Here is a 15,793-nt window from a genome sequence, read left to right as displayed (position 1 = left end):
AGTTCATAATAATGCAGTTGACAAGAAAATTAGTTATTTCTGAGATATACATTTTAAAGTAATAACTAGGATTATTACTTATAACATTATACCAGAACATATAAGATTTTTAGAAATTTCATGTAATGTCTGAAACATTTATATTAACATATTTCCATACATATTTCCATACAAATACAAATATAAGATCTTTAGAAATTTCATGTAATGTCTGAAACATTTATATTAACATATTTCCATACATATTTCCATACAAATACAAATATAAGATTTTTAGAAATTTCATGTAATGTCTGAAACATTTATATTAACATATTTCCATACAAATAACCCAATGAAAGTTTAGTATTAGTTGTTTTGTTTGTTTTTTATACTGCAGGTTCTTATTAGGCATCAATTTTATATACATCAGTGTATACATGTCAATCCCAATCGCCCAATTCAGCACACCACCATCCCCACCTCACCGCAGTTTTCCCCCCTTGGTGTCCATATGTCCATTCTCTACATCTGTGTCTCAACTTCTGCCTGGCAAACTGGCTCATCTGTACCATTTTTCTAGGTTCCACATACATGCATTAATATACGATATTTGTTTTTCTCTTTCTGACTTACTTCACTCTGTATGACAGTCTCTAGATCCATCCACGTCTCAACAAATGACTCAATTTCGTTCCTTTTTATGGCTGAGTAATATTCCATTGTATATATGTACCACAACTTCTTTATCCATTCGTCTGCTGATGGGCATTTAGGTTGCTTCCATGACCTGGCTATTGTAAATAGTGCTGCAATGAACATTCGGGTGCATGTGTCTTTTTGAATTACGGTTTTCTCTGGGTATATGCCCAGTAGTGGGATTGCTGGGTCATATGGTAATTCTATTTTTAGTTTTTTAAGGAACCTCCATATTGTTCTCCATAGTGGCTGTATCAATTTACATTCCCACCAACAGTGCAAGAGGGTTCCCTTTTCTCCACACCCTCTCCAGCATTTGTTGTTTGTAGATTTTCTGATGATGCCCATTCTAACAGGAGTGAGGTGATACCTCATTGTAGTTTTGATTTGCATTTCTATAATAATTAGTGATGTTGAGCATCTTTTCATGTGCTTCATGGCCGTCTGTATGTCTTCTTTGGAGAAATGTCTATTTAGGTCTTCTGCTCATTTTTGGATTGGGGTGTTTGTTTCTTTGATATTGAGCTGAATGAGCTGTTTATATATTTTGGAGATTAATCCTTTGTCCGTCGATTCATTTGCAAATATTTTCTCCCATTCTGAGGGTTGTCTTTTCGTCTTGTTTATGGTTTCCTTTGCTGTGCAAAAGCTTTGAAGTTTCATTAGGTCCCACTTGTTTATTTTTGTTTTTATTTCCATCACTCTAGGAGGTGGATCAAAAAAGATCTTGCTGTGATTTATGTCAAAGAGTGTTCTTCCTATGTTTTTCTCTAAGAGTTTTATAGTGTCCAGTCTTATATTTAGGTCTCTAATCCATTTTGAGCTTATTTTTGTGTATGGTGTTAGGGAGTATTCTAATTTCATTCTTTTACATGTAGCTGTCCAGTTTTCCCAGCACCACTTATTGAAGAGACTGTCTTTTCTCCATTGTATATCTTTGCCTCCTTTGTCATAGATTAGTTGACCATAGGTGCGTGGGTTAATCTCTGGGCTTTCTATCTTGTTCCATTGATCTATGTTTCTGTTTTTGTGCCAGTACCATATTGTCTTGATTACTGTAGCTTTGTAGTATAGTCTGAAGTCAGGGAGTCTGATTCCTCCAGCTCCATTTTTTTGCCTCAAGACTGCTTTGGCTATTTGGGGTCTTTTGTGTCTCCATACAAATTTTAAGATGATTTGTTCTAGCTCCGTAAAAAATGCCATTGGTAATTTGATAGGGATTGCATTGAATCTGTAGATTGCTTTGGGTAGTATAGTCATTTTCACAATGTTGATTCTTCCAATCCAAGAACATGGTATATCTCTCCATCTGTTGGTATCATCTTTAATTTCTTTCATCAGTGTCTTATAGTTTTCTGCATACAGGTCTTTTGTCTCCCTAGGTAGGTTTATTCCTAAGTATTTTATTCTTTTTGTTGCAGTGGTAAATGGGAGTGTTTCCATAATTTCTCTTTCAGATTTTTCATCATTAGTGTATAGGAATGCAAGAGATTTCTGTGCATTAATTTTGTATCCTGCAACTTTACCATATTCATTAATTAGCTCTAGCAGTTTTCTGGTGGCAGTTTGAGGATTCTCTATGTATAGTATCATGTCATCCGCAAACAGTGACAGTTTTACTTCTTCTTTTCCAATTTGTATTCCTTTTATTTCTTTTTCTTCTCTGATTGCCGTGGCTAGGACTTCCAGAACTATGTTGAATAATAGTGGTGAGAGTGGACATCCTTGTCTCGTTCCTGATCTTAGAGGAAATGCTTTCAGTTTTTCACCATTGAGAATGATGTTTGCTGTGGGTTTGTCATATATGGCCTTTATTATGTTGAGGTAGGTTCCCTCTATGCCCACTTTCTGGAGAGTTTTTATCAGAAATGGGTGTTGAATTTTGTCAAAAGCTTTTTCTGCATCTATTGAGATGATCATATGGTTTTTATTCTTCAATTTGTTAATATGGTGTATCACATTGATTGATTTGCGTATATTGACGAATCCTTGCATCCCTGGGATAAATCCCACTTGATCGTCGTGTATGATCCTTTTAATGTGTTGTTGGATTCTGTTTGCTAGTATTTTGTTGAGGATTTTTGCATCTATATTCATCAGTGATATTGGTCTGTAATTTTCTTTTTTTGTAGTGTCTTTGTCTGGTTTTGGTATCAGGGTGATGGTGGCCTCATAGAACGAGTTTGGGAGTGTTCCTTCCTCTGCAATTTTTTGGAAGAGTTTGAGAAGGATGGGTGTTAGCTCTTCTCTAAATGTTTGATAGAATTCACCTGTGAAGCCATCTGGTCCTGGACTTTTGTTTGTTGGAAGATTTTTAATCACAGTTTCAATTTCATTACTTGTGATTGGTCTGTTCATATTTTCTATTTCTTCCTGATTCAGTCTTGGAAGGTTATACCTTTCTAAGAATTTGTCCATTTCTTCCAGGTTGTCCATTTTATTGGCATAAAGTTGCTTGTAGTAGTCTCTTAGGATGCTTTGTATTTCTGCGGTGTCTGTTGTAATTTCTCCTTTTTCATTTCTGATTTTATTGATTTGAGTCCTCTCCCTCTTTTTCTTGATGAGTCTGGCTAATGGCTTATCAATTTTGTTTAACTTCTCAAAGAACCAACTTTTAGTTTTATTGATCTTTGCTATTGTTTTCTTTGTTTCTATTTCATTTATTTCTGCTCTGATCTTTATGATTTCTTTCCTTCTGCTAACTTTGGGTTTTGTTTGTTCTTCTTTCTCTAGTTTCTTTAGGTGTAAGGTTAGATTGTTTACTTGAGATTTTTCTTGTTTCTTTAGGTAGGCTTGTATAGCTATAAACTTCCCTCTTAGAACCGCTTTTGCTGCATCCCATAGGTTTTGGGTCGTCATGTTTTCATTGTCATTTGTCTCTAGGTATTTTTTTATTTCCTCTCTGATTTCTTCAGTGATCTCTTGGTTATTTAGTAACGTATTGTTTAGCCTCCATGTGTTTGTCTTTTTTACGTTTTTCTCCCTGTAATTCATTTCTAATCTCATAGCGTTGTGGTCAGAAAAGATGCTTGATATGATTTCAATTTTCTTAAATTTACTGAGGCTTGATTTGTGACCCAAGATGTGATCTATCCTGGAGAATGTTCCGTGCGCACTTGAGAAGAACGTGTAATCTGCTGTTTTTGGATGGAATGTCCTATATATATCAATTAAATCTATCTGGTCTATTGTGTCATTTAAAGCTTCTGTTTCCTTATTTATTTTCATTTTGTATGATCTGTCCATTGGTGTAAGTGAAGTGTTAAAGTCCCCCACTATTATTGTGTTACTGTCGATTTCCTCTTTTATAGCTGTTAGCAGTTGCCTTATGTATTGAGGTGCTCCTATGTTGGGTGCATATATATTTATAATTGTTATATCTTCTTCTTGGATTGATCCCTGGATCATTATGTAGTGTCCTTCCTTGTCTCTTGTAACATTCTTTATTTTAAAGTCTATTTTATCTGATATGAGTATAGCTACTCCAGCTTTCTTTTGACTTCCATTTGCATGGAATATCTTTTTCCATCCCCTCACTTTCAGTCTGTATGTGTCCCTAGGTCTAAAGTGGGTCTCTTGTAGACAGCATATATATGGGTCTTGTTTTTGTATCCATTCAGCCAGTCTATGTCTTTTGGTTGGGGCATTTAATCCATTCACGTTTAAGGTAATTATCGATATGTATGTTCCTATGACCATTTTCTTAATTGTTTTGGGTTTGTTTTTGTAGGTCCTTTTCTTCTCTTGTGTTTCCCACTTAGAGAAGTTCCTTTAGCATTTGTTGTAGAGCTGGTTTGGTGGTGCTGAATTCTCTTAGCTTTTGCTTGTCTGTAAAGCTTTTGATTTCTCCATCAAATCTAAATGAGATCCTTGCCGGGTAGAGTAATCTTGGTTGTAGATTCTTCCCTTTCATCACTTTAAGTATATCATGCCACTCCCTTCTGGCTTGCAGAGTTTCTGCTGAGAAATCAGCTGTTAACCTTATGGGAGTTCCCTTGTATGTTATTTGTCGTTTTTCCCTTGCTGCTTTCAATAATTTTTCTTTGTCTTTAATTTTTGCCACTTTGATTACTATGTGTCTTGGCGTGTTTCTCCTTGGGTTTATTCTGTATGGGACTCTCTGCGCTTTCTGGACTTGGGTGGCTATTTCCTTTCCCATGTTAGGGAAGTTTTCGACTATAATCTCTTCAAATATTTTCTCTGGTCCTTTCTCTCTCTCTTCTCCTTCTGGGACCCCTATAATGCGAATGTTGTTGCGTTTAATGTTGTCCCAGAGGTCTCTTAGGCTGTCTTCATTTCTTTTCATTCTTTTTTCTTTAGTCTGTTCCGCAGCAGTGAATTCCACCATTCTGTCTTCCAGGTCACTTATCCGTTCTTCTGCCTCAGTTATTCTGCTATTGATTCCTTCTAGTGTAGTTTTCATTTCAGTAATTGTATTGGTCATCTCTGTTTGTTTGTTCTTTAATTCTTCTAGGTCTTTGTTAATCATTTCTTGCATCTTCTCAATCTTTGCCTCCATTCTTATTCCGAGGTCCTGGATCATCTTCACTATCATTATTCTGAATTCTTTTTCTGGAAGGTTGCCTATCTCCACTTCATTTAGTTGTTTTTCTGGGGTTTTTTCTTGTTCCTTCATCTGGTACATAGCCCTCTGCCTTTTCATCTTCTCTATCTTTCTGTAACTGTGGTTTTTGGTCCACAGGCTGCAGGATTGTAGTTTTTCTTGCTTCTGTTGTCTGCCCTCTGGTGGTTGAGGCTATCTAAGAGGCTTGATGGGAGGCTCTGGTGGTGGGTAGAGCTGACTGTTGCTGTGGCGGTCAGAGCTCAGTAAAACCTTAATCCACTTGACTGTTGATGGATGGGGCTGGGTTCCCTCCCTGTTGCTGTGGCGGCCAGAGCTCAGTAAAACCTTAATCCACTTGACTGTTGATGGGTGGGGCTGGGTTCCCTCCCTGTTGGTTGTTTTGCCTGAGGCAACCCAACACTGGAGCCTACCCGTGCTCTTTGGTGGGGTTAATAGCAGACTCTGGGAGGGCTCACGCCAAGGAGAACTTCCCAGAACCTCTGCTGCCAGTGTCCTTATCCCCACGGTGAAACAGAGCCACCACTCGCCTCTGCAGGAGACCCCCCAACACCAGCAGGTAGGTCTGGTTCAGTCTCCCCCAGGGTCACTGCTCCTTCTCCTGGGTCCCGATGCACACATTACTTTGTGTGTGCCCTCCAAGAGTGGGGTCTCTGTTTCCCCCAGTCCTGTCAAAGTCCTGCAATCAATTCCCACTAGGCTTCAAAGTCTGATTCTCTAGGAATTCCTCCTCCTGTAGCCGGACCCCCAGGTTGGGAAGCCTGACATGGGGCTCAGAACCTTCACTCCAGTGGGTGGACTTCTGTGGTATAAGTGTTCGCCAGTCTGTGAGCCACCTACCCAGCAGTTATGGGATTTGATTTTACTCTGATTGCGCCCCTCCTACCGTCTCACTGTGGCTTCTCCTCTGTCCTTGGACGTGGGGTATCCTCCTTGGTGAAGTCCAGGGTCTTCCTGTCAATGATTGTCCAGCAGCCAGTTGTGATTCTGGTGCTCTCGCAAGAGGGAGTGAGAGCACGTCCTTCTACTCCGCCATCTTGGTTAATCCTCCGCTCTTGACTTTATCTGCAAGAGATTTCTGTGCATTAATTTTGTATCCTGCAACTTTACCAAATTCATTGATTAGCTCTAATGGTTTTCTGGTGGCATCTTTAGGATTCTCTATGTATAGTATCATGTCATCTGCAAACAGTGACAGTTTTACTTCTTCTTTTCCAATTGGTATTCCTTTTATTTCTTTTTATTCTCTGATTGTCATGGCTAGGACATCCAAAACTATGTTGAATAATAGTGGCGAGAGTGGACATCCTTGTCTTGTTCCTGATCTTAGAGGAAATGCTTTCAGTTTTTCACCATTGAGAATGATGTTTGCTGTGGGTTTGTCGTATATGGCCTTTATTATGTTGAGGTAGGTTCCCTCTATGCCCACTTTCTGGAGAGTTTTTATCATAAATGGGTGTTGAATTTTGTCAAAAGCTTTTTCTGCATCTGTTGAGATGATCATATGGTTTTTATTCTTCAATTTGTTAATATGGTGTATCACATTGATTGATTTGCGTATACTGAAGAATCCTTGCATCCCTGGGATAAATCCCACTTGATCATGGTGCATGATCCTTTTAATGTGTTGTTGGATTCTGTTTTCTAGTAATTTGTTGAGGATTTTTGCATCTATATTCATCAGTGATATGGGTCTGTAATTTTCGTTTTTTGTAGTATCTCTCTCTGGATTTGGTCTCAGAATGATGGTGGCTTTGTAGAATGAGTTTGGGAGTGTTCTTCCTCTGCAGTTTTTTGGAAGAGTTTGAGAAGGATGGGTGTTATCTCTTCTCTAAATGTTTCATAGAATTCATCTGTGAAGCCTGGAGTTTTGTTTGTTTGTTGCAAGATTTTTAATCACAATTCCAATTTCATTACTTGTGCTTGGTCTGTCATATTTCTATTTCTTCCTGGTTCAGTCTTGAAAGGTTATACTTTTCTAAGAATTTGTCCATTTCTTCCAGGTTGTCCATTTTATTGGCATAGATTTGTTTGTAGTAGTCTCTTATGATGCTTTGTATTTCTGTGGTGTCCCTTGTAACTTCTCCCTTTTCATTTCTAATTTTATTGATTTGAGTCCTCTCCCTCTTTTTCTTGATGAGTCTGGCTAAAGGTTTTTCAATTTTGTTTATCTTCTCAAAGAATCAGCTTTTAGTTTTATTTATCTTTGCTATTGTTTTCTTTGTTTCTATTTCATTTATTTCTGCTCTGATCTTTATGATTTCTTTTCTTCTACTGATTTTGGATTTTGTTTGTTCTTCTTTCTCTAGTTCTTTTAGGTGTAAGGTTAGATTGTTTATTTGAGATTTTTCTTGTTTCTTGAGGTAGGATTGTAGTGCTATAAACTTCCCTCTTAGAACTGCTTTTGCTGTATCCCATAGGTTTTGGGCCATCGTGTTTTCATTGTCATTTGTCTCTAGGTATTTTTTGATTTTCTCTTTGGTTTCTTCAGTGATCTCTTGTTTTTTTAGTAACGTATTGTTTAGCCTCCATGTGTTTGTGTTTTTTCTTTTTAATTTATTTATTTTATTTATTTTTGGCAGCATTGGGTCTTCGTTGCTGTGTGCAGGCTTTCTCTAGTTGCGGAGAGCAGGGACTACTCTTCGTTGTGGTGTGCGGGCTTCTTATTGCGGTGGCTTCTCGTCGCATAGCATGTGCTCTAGAGCGCAGACTCAGTAGTTGTGGCACACAGGCTCAGTAGTTGTGGCTCATGGGCTCTAGAGCGCAGGCTCAGTAGTTGTGGCTCACGGGTTAGTTGCTCCACAGCATATGGGATCTTCCCCGACCAGGGCTCGAAATCATGTCTCCTGCATTGCCAGATGGATTGTTAACCACTGTACCACCAGGGAAGTCCTGTTTGTGTTTTTTACGTTTTTTTCCCTGTAATTTATTTCTAATCTCACAGCGTTGTGGTCGGAAAAGATGCTTGATATAATTTCAATTTTCTTAAATTTACTGAGGCTTGATCTGTGACCCAAGATGTGATCTATCCAGGAGAATGTTCCGTGTGCACTTGAGAAGAAAGTGTAATCTGCTGGTTTTGGATGGAATGTCCTATAAATGTCAATTAAATCTATCTGGCCTATTGTGTCATTTAAAGCTTGTGTTTCCTTATTACTTTTCTGTCTGGATGATCTGTCCATTGGTGTTAGTGAGGTGTTGAAGTCCCCCACTATGATTGTGTTGCTGTCGATTTCATCTTTTATAGCAGTTAGCATTTGCCTTATGTATTGAGGTCCTCCTCTGTTGGGTGCATATATATTTATAATTGTTATATCTTCTTCTTGGATTGATCCCTTGATCATTATGTAGTGTCCTTGTCTCTTGTAACATTCTTTATTTTAAAGTCTATTTTATCTAATATGAGTATTGCTACTCCAGCTTTCTTTTGATTTCCATTTGCATGGAATATCTTTTTGCATCCCCTCACCTTCAGTCTGTATGTGTCCCTAGGTCTGAAGTGGGTCTCCTGTAGATACCATATATATGGGTCTTGTTTTTGTATCCATTCAGCGAGCCTGTGTTTTCGGTTGGTGCATTTAATCCATTCACATTTATAGTAATTATCAAATATGTATGTTCCTATTACCATTTTCTCGATTGTTTTGGGTTTGTTTTTGTAGGTCCCTGTCTTGTCTTATGTTTCCCACTTAGAGAAGTTCCTTTAGCATTTGTTGGAGAGTTGATTTTGTGGTGCTGAATTATCTCAGCTTCTGCTTTTCTGTAAAGCTTTTGATTTCTCTGTCAATCTGAATGAGATCCTTGCTGGGTAGAGTAATCTTGGTTGTAGGTTCTTCCCTTTCATCACTTTAAATACAATGTGCCACTCCATTCTAGCTGGTAGAGTTTCTACTGAGAAATCAGCTGTTAACGTTATGGGAGTTCCCTTGTATGTTATTTGTCATTTTTCCCTAGTTGCTTTTAATAATTTTTCTTTGTCTATAATTTTTGTCAATTTGATTACTATGTGTCTTGGCGTCTTTCTCCTTGGGGTTATCCTGTCTGGGACTCTCTGCACTTCCTGGACTTGGGGGCTATTTCCTTTCCCATGTTAGGGAAGTTTTCGACTGTAATCTCTTCAAATATTTTCTTGGGTCCTTTCTCTCTTTCTTCTTCTTCTGGGACCCCTATAATGTGAATGTTGTTGCGTTTAATGTTGTCCCAGAGGTTTCTTAGGCTGTCTTCATTTCTTTTCATTCTTTTTTCTTTATTCTCTTCCGCGGCAGTGAATTCCACCATTCTGTCTTCCAGGCCACTTATCCATTCTTCTGCCTCAGTTATTCTGCTATTGATTCCTTCTAGTGTATTTTTCATTTCAGTTATTGTATTGTTCATCTCTGTTTGTTCTTTAATTCTTCTAGGTGTTTGTTCTTCAATTCTTCTAGGTCTTTGTTAAACATTTCTTGCATCTTCTCGATCTATGCCTCCATTCTTTTTCCAAGCTCCTGGATCATCTTCACTATCATTATTCTGAATTCTTTTTCTGGAAGGTTGCCTAGCTCCACTTCACTTAGTTGTTTTTCTGAGGGTTTTTCTTGTTCCTTCATCTGGTACATAGTCCTCTGCCTTTTCGTTCGTCTGTCTTTCTGTGAATGTGGTTTTCCTTCCACAGGCTGCAGAATTGTAGTTTTTCTTGCTTCTTGTGATATAGTTTTTAATTATAAAAAATTAAGATTATTTGTTGCTATTATAATAAAAGAACCTAATTAATTTTTTAATATTTATCTTGAATCTAGTAAATGTGTTGAACTCTTATTGCTTATAATTTTGTAGATTCACTTTCGATTTTCTATTTAGGTAGTTATGTCATCTATGAATAGTGAAAAGTTCTTCCTCTAGTTATTAGTTTTTGAATGATTCATATCTGTATGCATACATTTATATTTAATATGTACATACATACATATATACACACAGGCACATGCACACATGTATATATGTTTACATATATACACATATAGATATATTTATCTTTTTTTAAACTGTAAATTTGTATGGATGCAGTGCTGGTAGACATCCTTATATTGTTCCTGAGGAAATCTTTCTAATGTTTCACCATTACATATTGCATTAGTTGTAGGATCAAAGGGTTGTACCCTTTAGTAATTCAGAGATGTTCCAGCCTATTGTTTTCTTATGCATTTTTATTAATGTGTGCTGGATTTTATTAAATACTTAATCTACATCTCTTGAAATGATTGTAAAGATTTTCTCCTTTAAATTGTTAATATGGATAATTAAAGGAATACATTTTATAATATTTAAATCATACTTATATTCTGGGACAAACTTAAATTAGTTTGTAAGTCATGATGTATATTTAAAATTTTCTTACTGGATTCAGTTTACTTTTGGGAGGAGTGGGAGTAATATTTTATTTAGAACTTTTGTGTCTCTTCATAAGAGATAGTGGCCTAGAGTTTTTCTTTCTCACACTGTCCTCATTGAGCCTTGATGTATTAGGGCTGCTGTAACAAATTACCATAAACTGTTTGGCTTAAAACAAGAGAAATTTGTTCTCTCCCACAGTCCTGGAGACTAGAAGTCCAAAATCAAAGTATCTGTAGGGCTCTCTGCTCCCTCTGAAGCCTTTAGGGAAGAAGCCTTCCTTGCCTCTTTCTAGTTTCTGATGATCGACTGCTGGCAGTCCTTGGTATTCCTTGAGTTGTAGCTGTATCATTCCAATTTCGGCTTCTGCCTTCACATGGCCATCTCCCCTCAGTGTCTCTGTGTCCACAATTTCCTGTTCTTATTAAAGACACCAGTCACTTAATTTAGGGCCTATCCTAATCCAGTATAACCTAATGTTAACTTGATTATCTCTACATAGAGTCTGTTTCCAAATATGGTCACATTCTAAGTTTCCTGGTGGACATGGATTTGGGGAGAATACTATTCAACCCAGTATACTTGGTATCAAGGTTTTACTAGCGTTATGTAAGTCTTTGGCACCAGGAATTCCTTAAAGATTCATAACTTCCGATCTTAAATCAGTAGTAAGCCCTGGAGATAACTGTAAAAACCTAGAGCACTAGACTACTTCTTTCATTCTATCTTGAGAGGCGTACAATGGAGATGAATAATTCACATATTTAACTTACTTTATGACCTTAAAATTTAATCCAACATTTTTTACCATCCTATTTTTAAGTTTTACATTACTTTTATTAATGCTTACTAAGGTTATAAAAGGTTAACATCAAACAGAATGAAGTACATTCCCTCAGGCAAGTAAAAACATATTCTTCACCCATTCTCTCATTCACTGTAGAATGACATGAATGCTCAGGTATCTGCATTAGCTTTTTGTTTTGCTACTTCTTTTAGTATTACTTAATGGTGCTTGTGAGCAATAATTACTATATAGCCTTCAGTTTATAATAGCACGTCCTATACTTTGTAAAAACTTTACGTGATTTTCCAGATAAGCTCAGCTGTTATGAGTACTGGCTTTACCCCTTTTGCAGACTTTAGAACTTTATTATATAAGATGTAACTATACTTATATAAATTAGTGTCCGTATATGTAAAAAAAATTGTGCACACTGTCTTTATTCCAGGGCTTTTAACTAAATTCAGCCTTGTGGGTAGTTTTTAAAAAAAATCTTCAATCATGTAAAACACAGTGGGACTGAGACACCAATGACATTTTTCCCGTAAGTAGAGAAAGCTGAAGAAGGTAAAGCTATGTTAACAGTGAAGTAGCCTTTGTTCGGTGTACTAGGTAATATTACCACACAGTAGATCTTAAAAGATTTTTATAGGTAAAAGACTTTAGAGGGTGATTGATTTAGCATCTTTCATTCAGTATTAAACTATATTTTCCCCTTAATTTTTAGACTTTATTCATCACATTAATGACACAGATGCTATACTGAGTACCAACGATAGCAACCCTGGTAAGTAGTTTGGAATTGAAAGTTTGGCTTGTTTCTTTATTCGTCACCTCGCTTCAAAAATGATTTAAGGTAGAACCTATAACTTTATTTTAGGTAAATGACCAGCATAAAATCATTATGTTAAGTAAGCCACTATTAAATTGTTGGCAGTCAGTATGTTGAAAAAAAAAAAAAAAGAAAAACTCCACAAAATTTTGTGTTAATGTGAGCTAAACAACATTTAGTTCATATTATTCAATTCACAGTTACAGCTCACATCTATAGTATCCATATTTGCCTATGATCAATACATATTTTGAAGAACCTATATCACTGCTAATTGTTTTGGAAGTCTAGAACCATAGTTCTCAGTTTGTTAACTTAGTTTTAGACATTTATTGTTTTAGTTAGTAATATTTAAGATATACAAATCTGTGCCCTAAATTTCCTAATAATGAACCAAGGTTAGTAAATACAGAAAAATAAATTAAAGATTTGTCAAAAAAAAACCCTTCATTTCTTAGAAAATTTCTTTTAATTAATTTATTAAAAATAAACGTTTGTGGCCTATGGGTTTATCCAATATGGCAATCATAGGAAAAGTGAATAGAAAAGCTAACATAACCTGGTTAACAGTGTAACTAACATCACCTAAAGCTTTTATGTGTTTAAGTTTCAAAGATACTGAATTCATAGCATTTTGATGGAGGTACACATTGATCACTAAGAGGACAATTCATTCAATGCATATTTATTAAGCCTGTTACCTGTGAGGAACTGTTCTAGGCTCTGGGATATAATGGACAGACAAGAGTTTCTCCTCTCATAAAGTGTACATTCCCATGTTTTCTATTCAGTGTCTTATTTTACCCCTTGATTAAACTGATTAACCTGTCATGTTAACACTAGAAAATGAGTGAAGTATCAGCTTTTATTTCTGTGAACACACACATACACACTTTTCAATAATTATACTAAAGTATTTTACTGAAGTATTTTATAATTTAAACATATATCTCTTGCACCCTGTTCCTTACCTCAGAATTTTCAGAAGACCAAGTAACATACCTGTCTTAAAAGAGAAATTCATTTTACTATAGCTATTCTGATATCAATTGATAAAACTAGTTCATTAATATCTAATAGGATTTCTTCACTAGAGAGTTCATTGTTGAGTCCATAAATATCACAATTACAGTGATAATTTGGAGAGCACCATCAGCAAAGTCAGTTTACTTTGCATAGTGATATGTTGATAGTAGCACTTCTTGATTCTTTGGTTTATTTTGAACAGTGTATTAAATAGAGTATGAAACAATCCATCTCAGTTAATATTAAAAATTACAGCTGACATTTATTGGATACTTACTGTGTGCAGGCATTGTTCTAAATATTTTACAGCAACTCCATAAGGTAGATCTTTTCTCTCATTTTCTGTGCAGAAACCAAGGTAACAGAGAAGTTAGTGATTTGCCCAAGGTTACATAACTATTAAGTGACAGGGTCGAGATTCTTTATTCAGTCAATATACTTCCACAGCCTGTGCCCTTTACCACTGTAATTATTAGCACAAGAAAAATTCAAGTTAATTTACTTCTCTCCAGAGCATAGAAGAAAAATGTGCATGTTAAAGTGCTAAGAAAGAAGGTGAAAGAAAATTTTTGGCTTTGTGGTATGCGAAATAACGGATAGAGAATAAAATTGTTTGTCAGCATTTTTCACTAGCATTAAACATTCTTTACAAAGAGCTGATTATTAGAAAAAGTACTATTATGAAACTAGAAACACAGTGAGAATGATTTGTATTCTCTCTGCTAACAGAAGATCAGTGTTAGGAAAAATACGTTTTACTCGCTTCCCAGTTCTCTGGATATCATCTGGGCTCTTAAGCTGCTATAAGGTGTGATAAACATCCAGGACAATTACTCTGGATTGCTGGAATTCAAGATTCTTAAGCTATAAGCAATAATTAGATTTTGGCAATACCGTGGCAGATGTTTTGGTGGTGTCCACTTTTTATTCCAAACCCAGAGATTTTGTTTATTGTTAGAAGAAACCTGTTCTTTGGCCTTTGTGTGGGTTATTAACACAGTGAACAATTACCTGTATGATATTTCTTATATTATTATATAAATAGGATCAAATATCATCCAACCCAGTATTTTCTCTCTAGCAATGGGACCAAAGGATATCTGGTAGGATAATTTTATAATTTCCAGTAGAAATTAAGGCTATACCTCAAAGTTTTCTAACATTCTCCTACCTTTAATTATTTATAGGTAAAAGGTTTCTAATATAACTATATATAAAATAGATAACAAGGACATACTGTATAGCACAGGGAACTGTATTCAGTATCTTGTAATAACCTATTGTGGAGAAGAATCTGAAAAAGAATATATAAATACATAAATAACTGAATCACATTGTTGTATACCTGAAACTAACACAACACTGTAAATCAACTATACTTCAATAAAAATAAATAATAAAAATAAATAAAAAAGATTCATGATATATCTAAATATAACCCTCTATTTTTTTCCAGAAAAAAGAAACTTAGCATTCATGGTAAAAATTGAGGTTGGCAGAACAAGTGTCAGTCTTGGGGGTAGTCATTTTCTGTTCTTTGTTGCCTTCTCTAATCTGTTGCTTCCCTATTGCAGTGATTTGTCCAAGTGCCGGGAGTGGTGACCATCCTGACAATGGCTCTATGATTTTCTACACCAATGACTCGGGACTCCAGCAGTTTGAAAAGTGGTGGAATAAGTCCAAGACAGTGCCCTTTTACCTCATAGGGCTCCTCCTGCCACTGCTTAATTTCAAATCTCCTTCATTTTTTTCAAAATTTAATATCCTAGGTAAGCCAAGGCACTGTGTTATAGAGCCTCTGTGTAGTAGAATACATGCTGGATTCTGTGGAAATATGGTCTGACTGGGGAAATATCAATAGTTACCTTCCAGGCCTGTTCATCTATGTTTAATTTGTTCATGCATATGTTACCCTGCTTTTTGGTTTTCTTAATGGAGTTTGGAAGAGAGAAAAATATAGATGGGCTCTTTCCTGGCAGTCCAGTGGTTAAGAATTCACCTTCCTGTGCAGGGGGAGCAGGTTCAGTCCCTGGTGGGGGAGCTAAGATCCCACATGCCTCGCAGCCAAAAAACCAAAACACAAAACAGAAGCAGTATTGTAACAAATTCAATAAAGACTTTAAAAATGGTCCACATCAAAAAAAATCTTTTAAAAAAAAAAGAAAAATATAGATGATCATTTCAAGTCCAAGTCCCTTTTTAAGATGAGTTGCTGGGTGCATTAAAAAAAAAAAAAAGGACTTACCTGGTGGCACAGTGGATAAGACTCCGCGCTGCCAATGCAGGGGGCCTGGGTTTGATCCCTGGTCAGGGAACTAGATCCCACATGCATGCTGCAACTGAGAGTTTGCATGCCACAACTAAGTAGCCCGCCTGCTGCAACTAAGGAGCCCTCAAGGCACAGCTAAGGAGCCCAACTCCCACAGCTAAGACCCGGTTCAACCAAATTAAAATAAAGAAAAAAAAGGATGAGTTGCTGGGGTTTCCATTCTATCCTTACTGAACAACTATCCCTCATTCCCTC

The 15,793-nt window shown here is 36.3% G+C and overlaps 1 protein-coding gene across 6 annotated transcripts in view; it reads left to right on the top strand.

Annotated features, from left to right (window-relative positions):
• SLC38A9 (solute carrier family 38 member 9) overlaps window positions 1-15,793 on the top strand; it is a 109,078-nt gene that overhangs the window by 52,978 nt on the left and 40,307 nt on the right. For all 6 annotated transcript variants that reach the window (XR_011073070.1, XR_011073069.1, XM_068535347.1 and 3 more), the window contains 2 exons: window positions 12,139-12,198; window positions 14,844-15,038. Coding sequence is in view for 4 of the 6 variants with exons in the window: in XM_068535347.1 (XP_068391448.1) it covers window positions 12,139-12,198; window positions 14,844-15,038 (255 nt within the window). In the remaining 2 variants the exon portion in view is untranslated. The remainder of the gene's footprint in view (window positions 1-12,138; window positions 12,199-14,843; window positions 15,039-15,793) is intronic.

This window comes from Eschrichtius robustus, chromosome 2 (assembly GCF_028021215.1).
Source record: "Eschrichtius robustus isolate mEscRob2 chromosome 2, mEscRob2.pri, whole genome shotgun sequence".
Classification (NCBI taxonomy): Eukaryota; Metazoa; Chordata; class Mammalia; order Artiodactyla; family Eschrichtiidae; genus Eschrichtius; species Eschrichtius robustus.
This window is presented reverse-complemented; position numbering and strand designations above follow the sequence as displayed.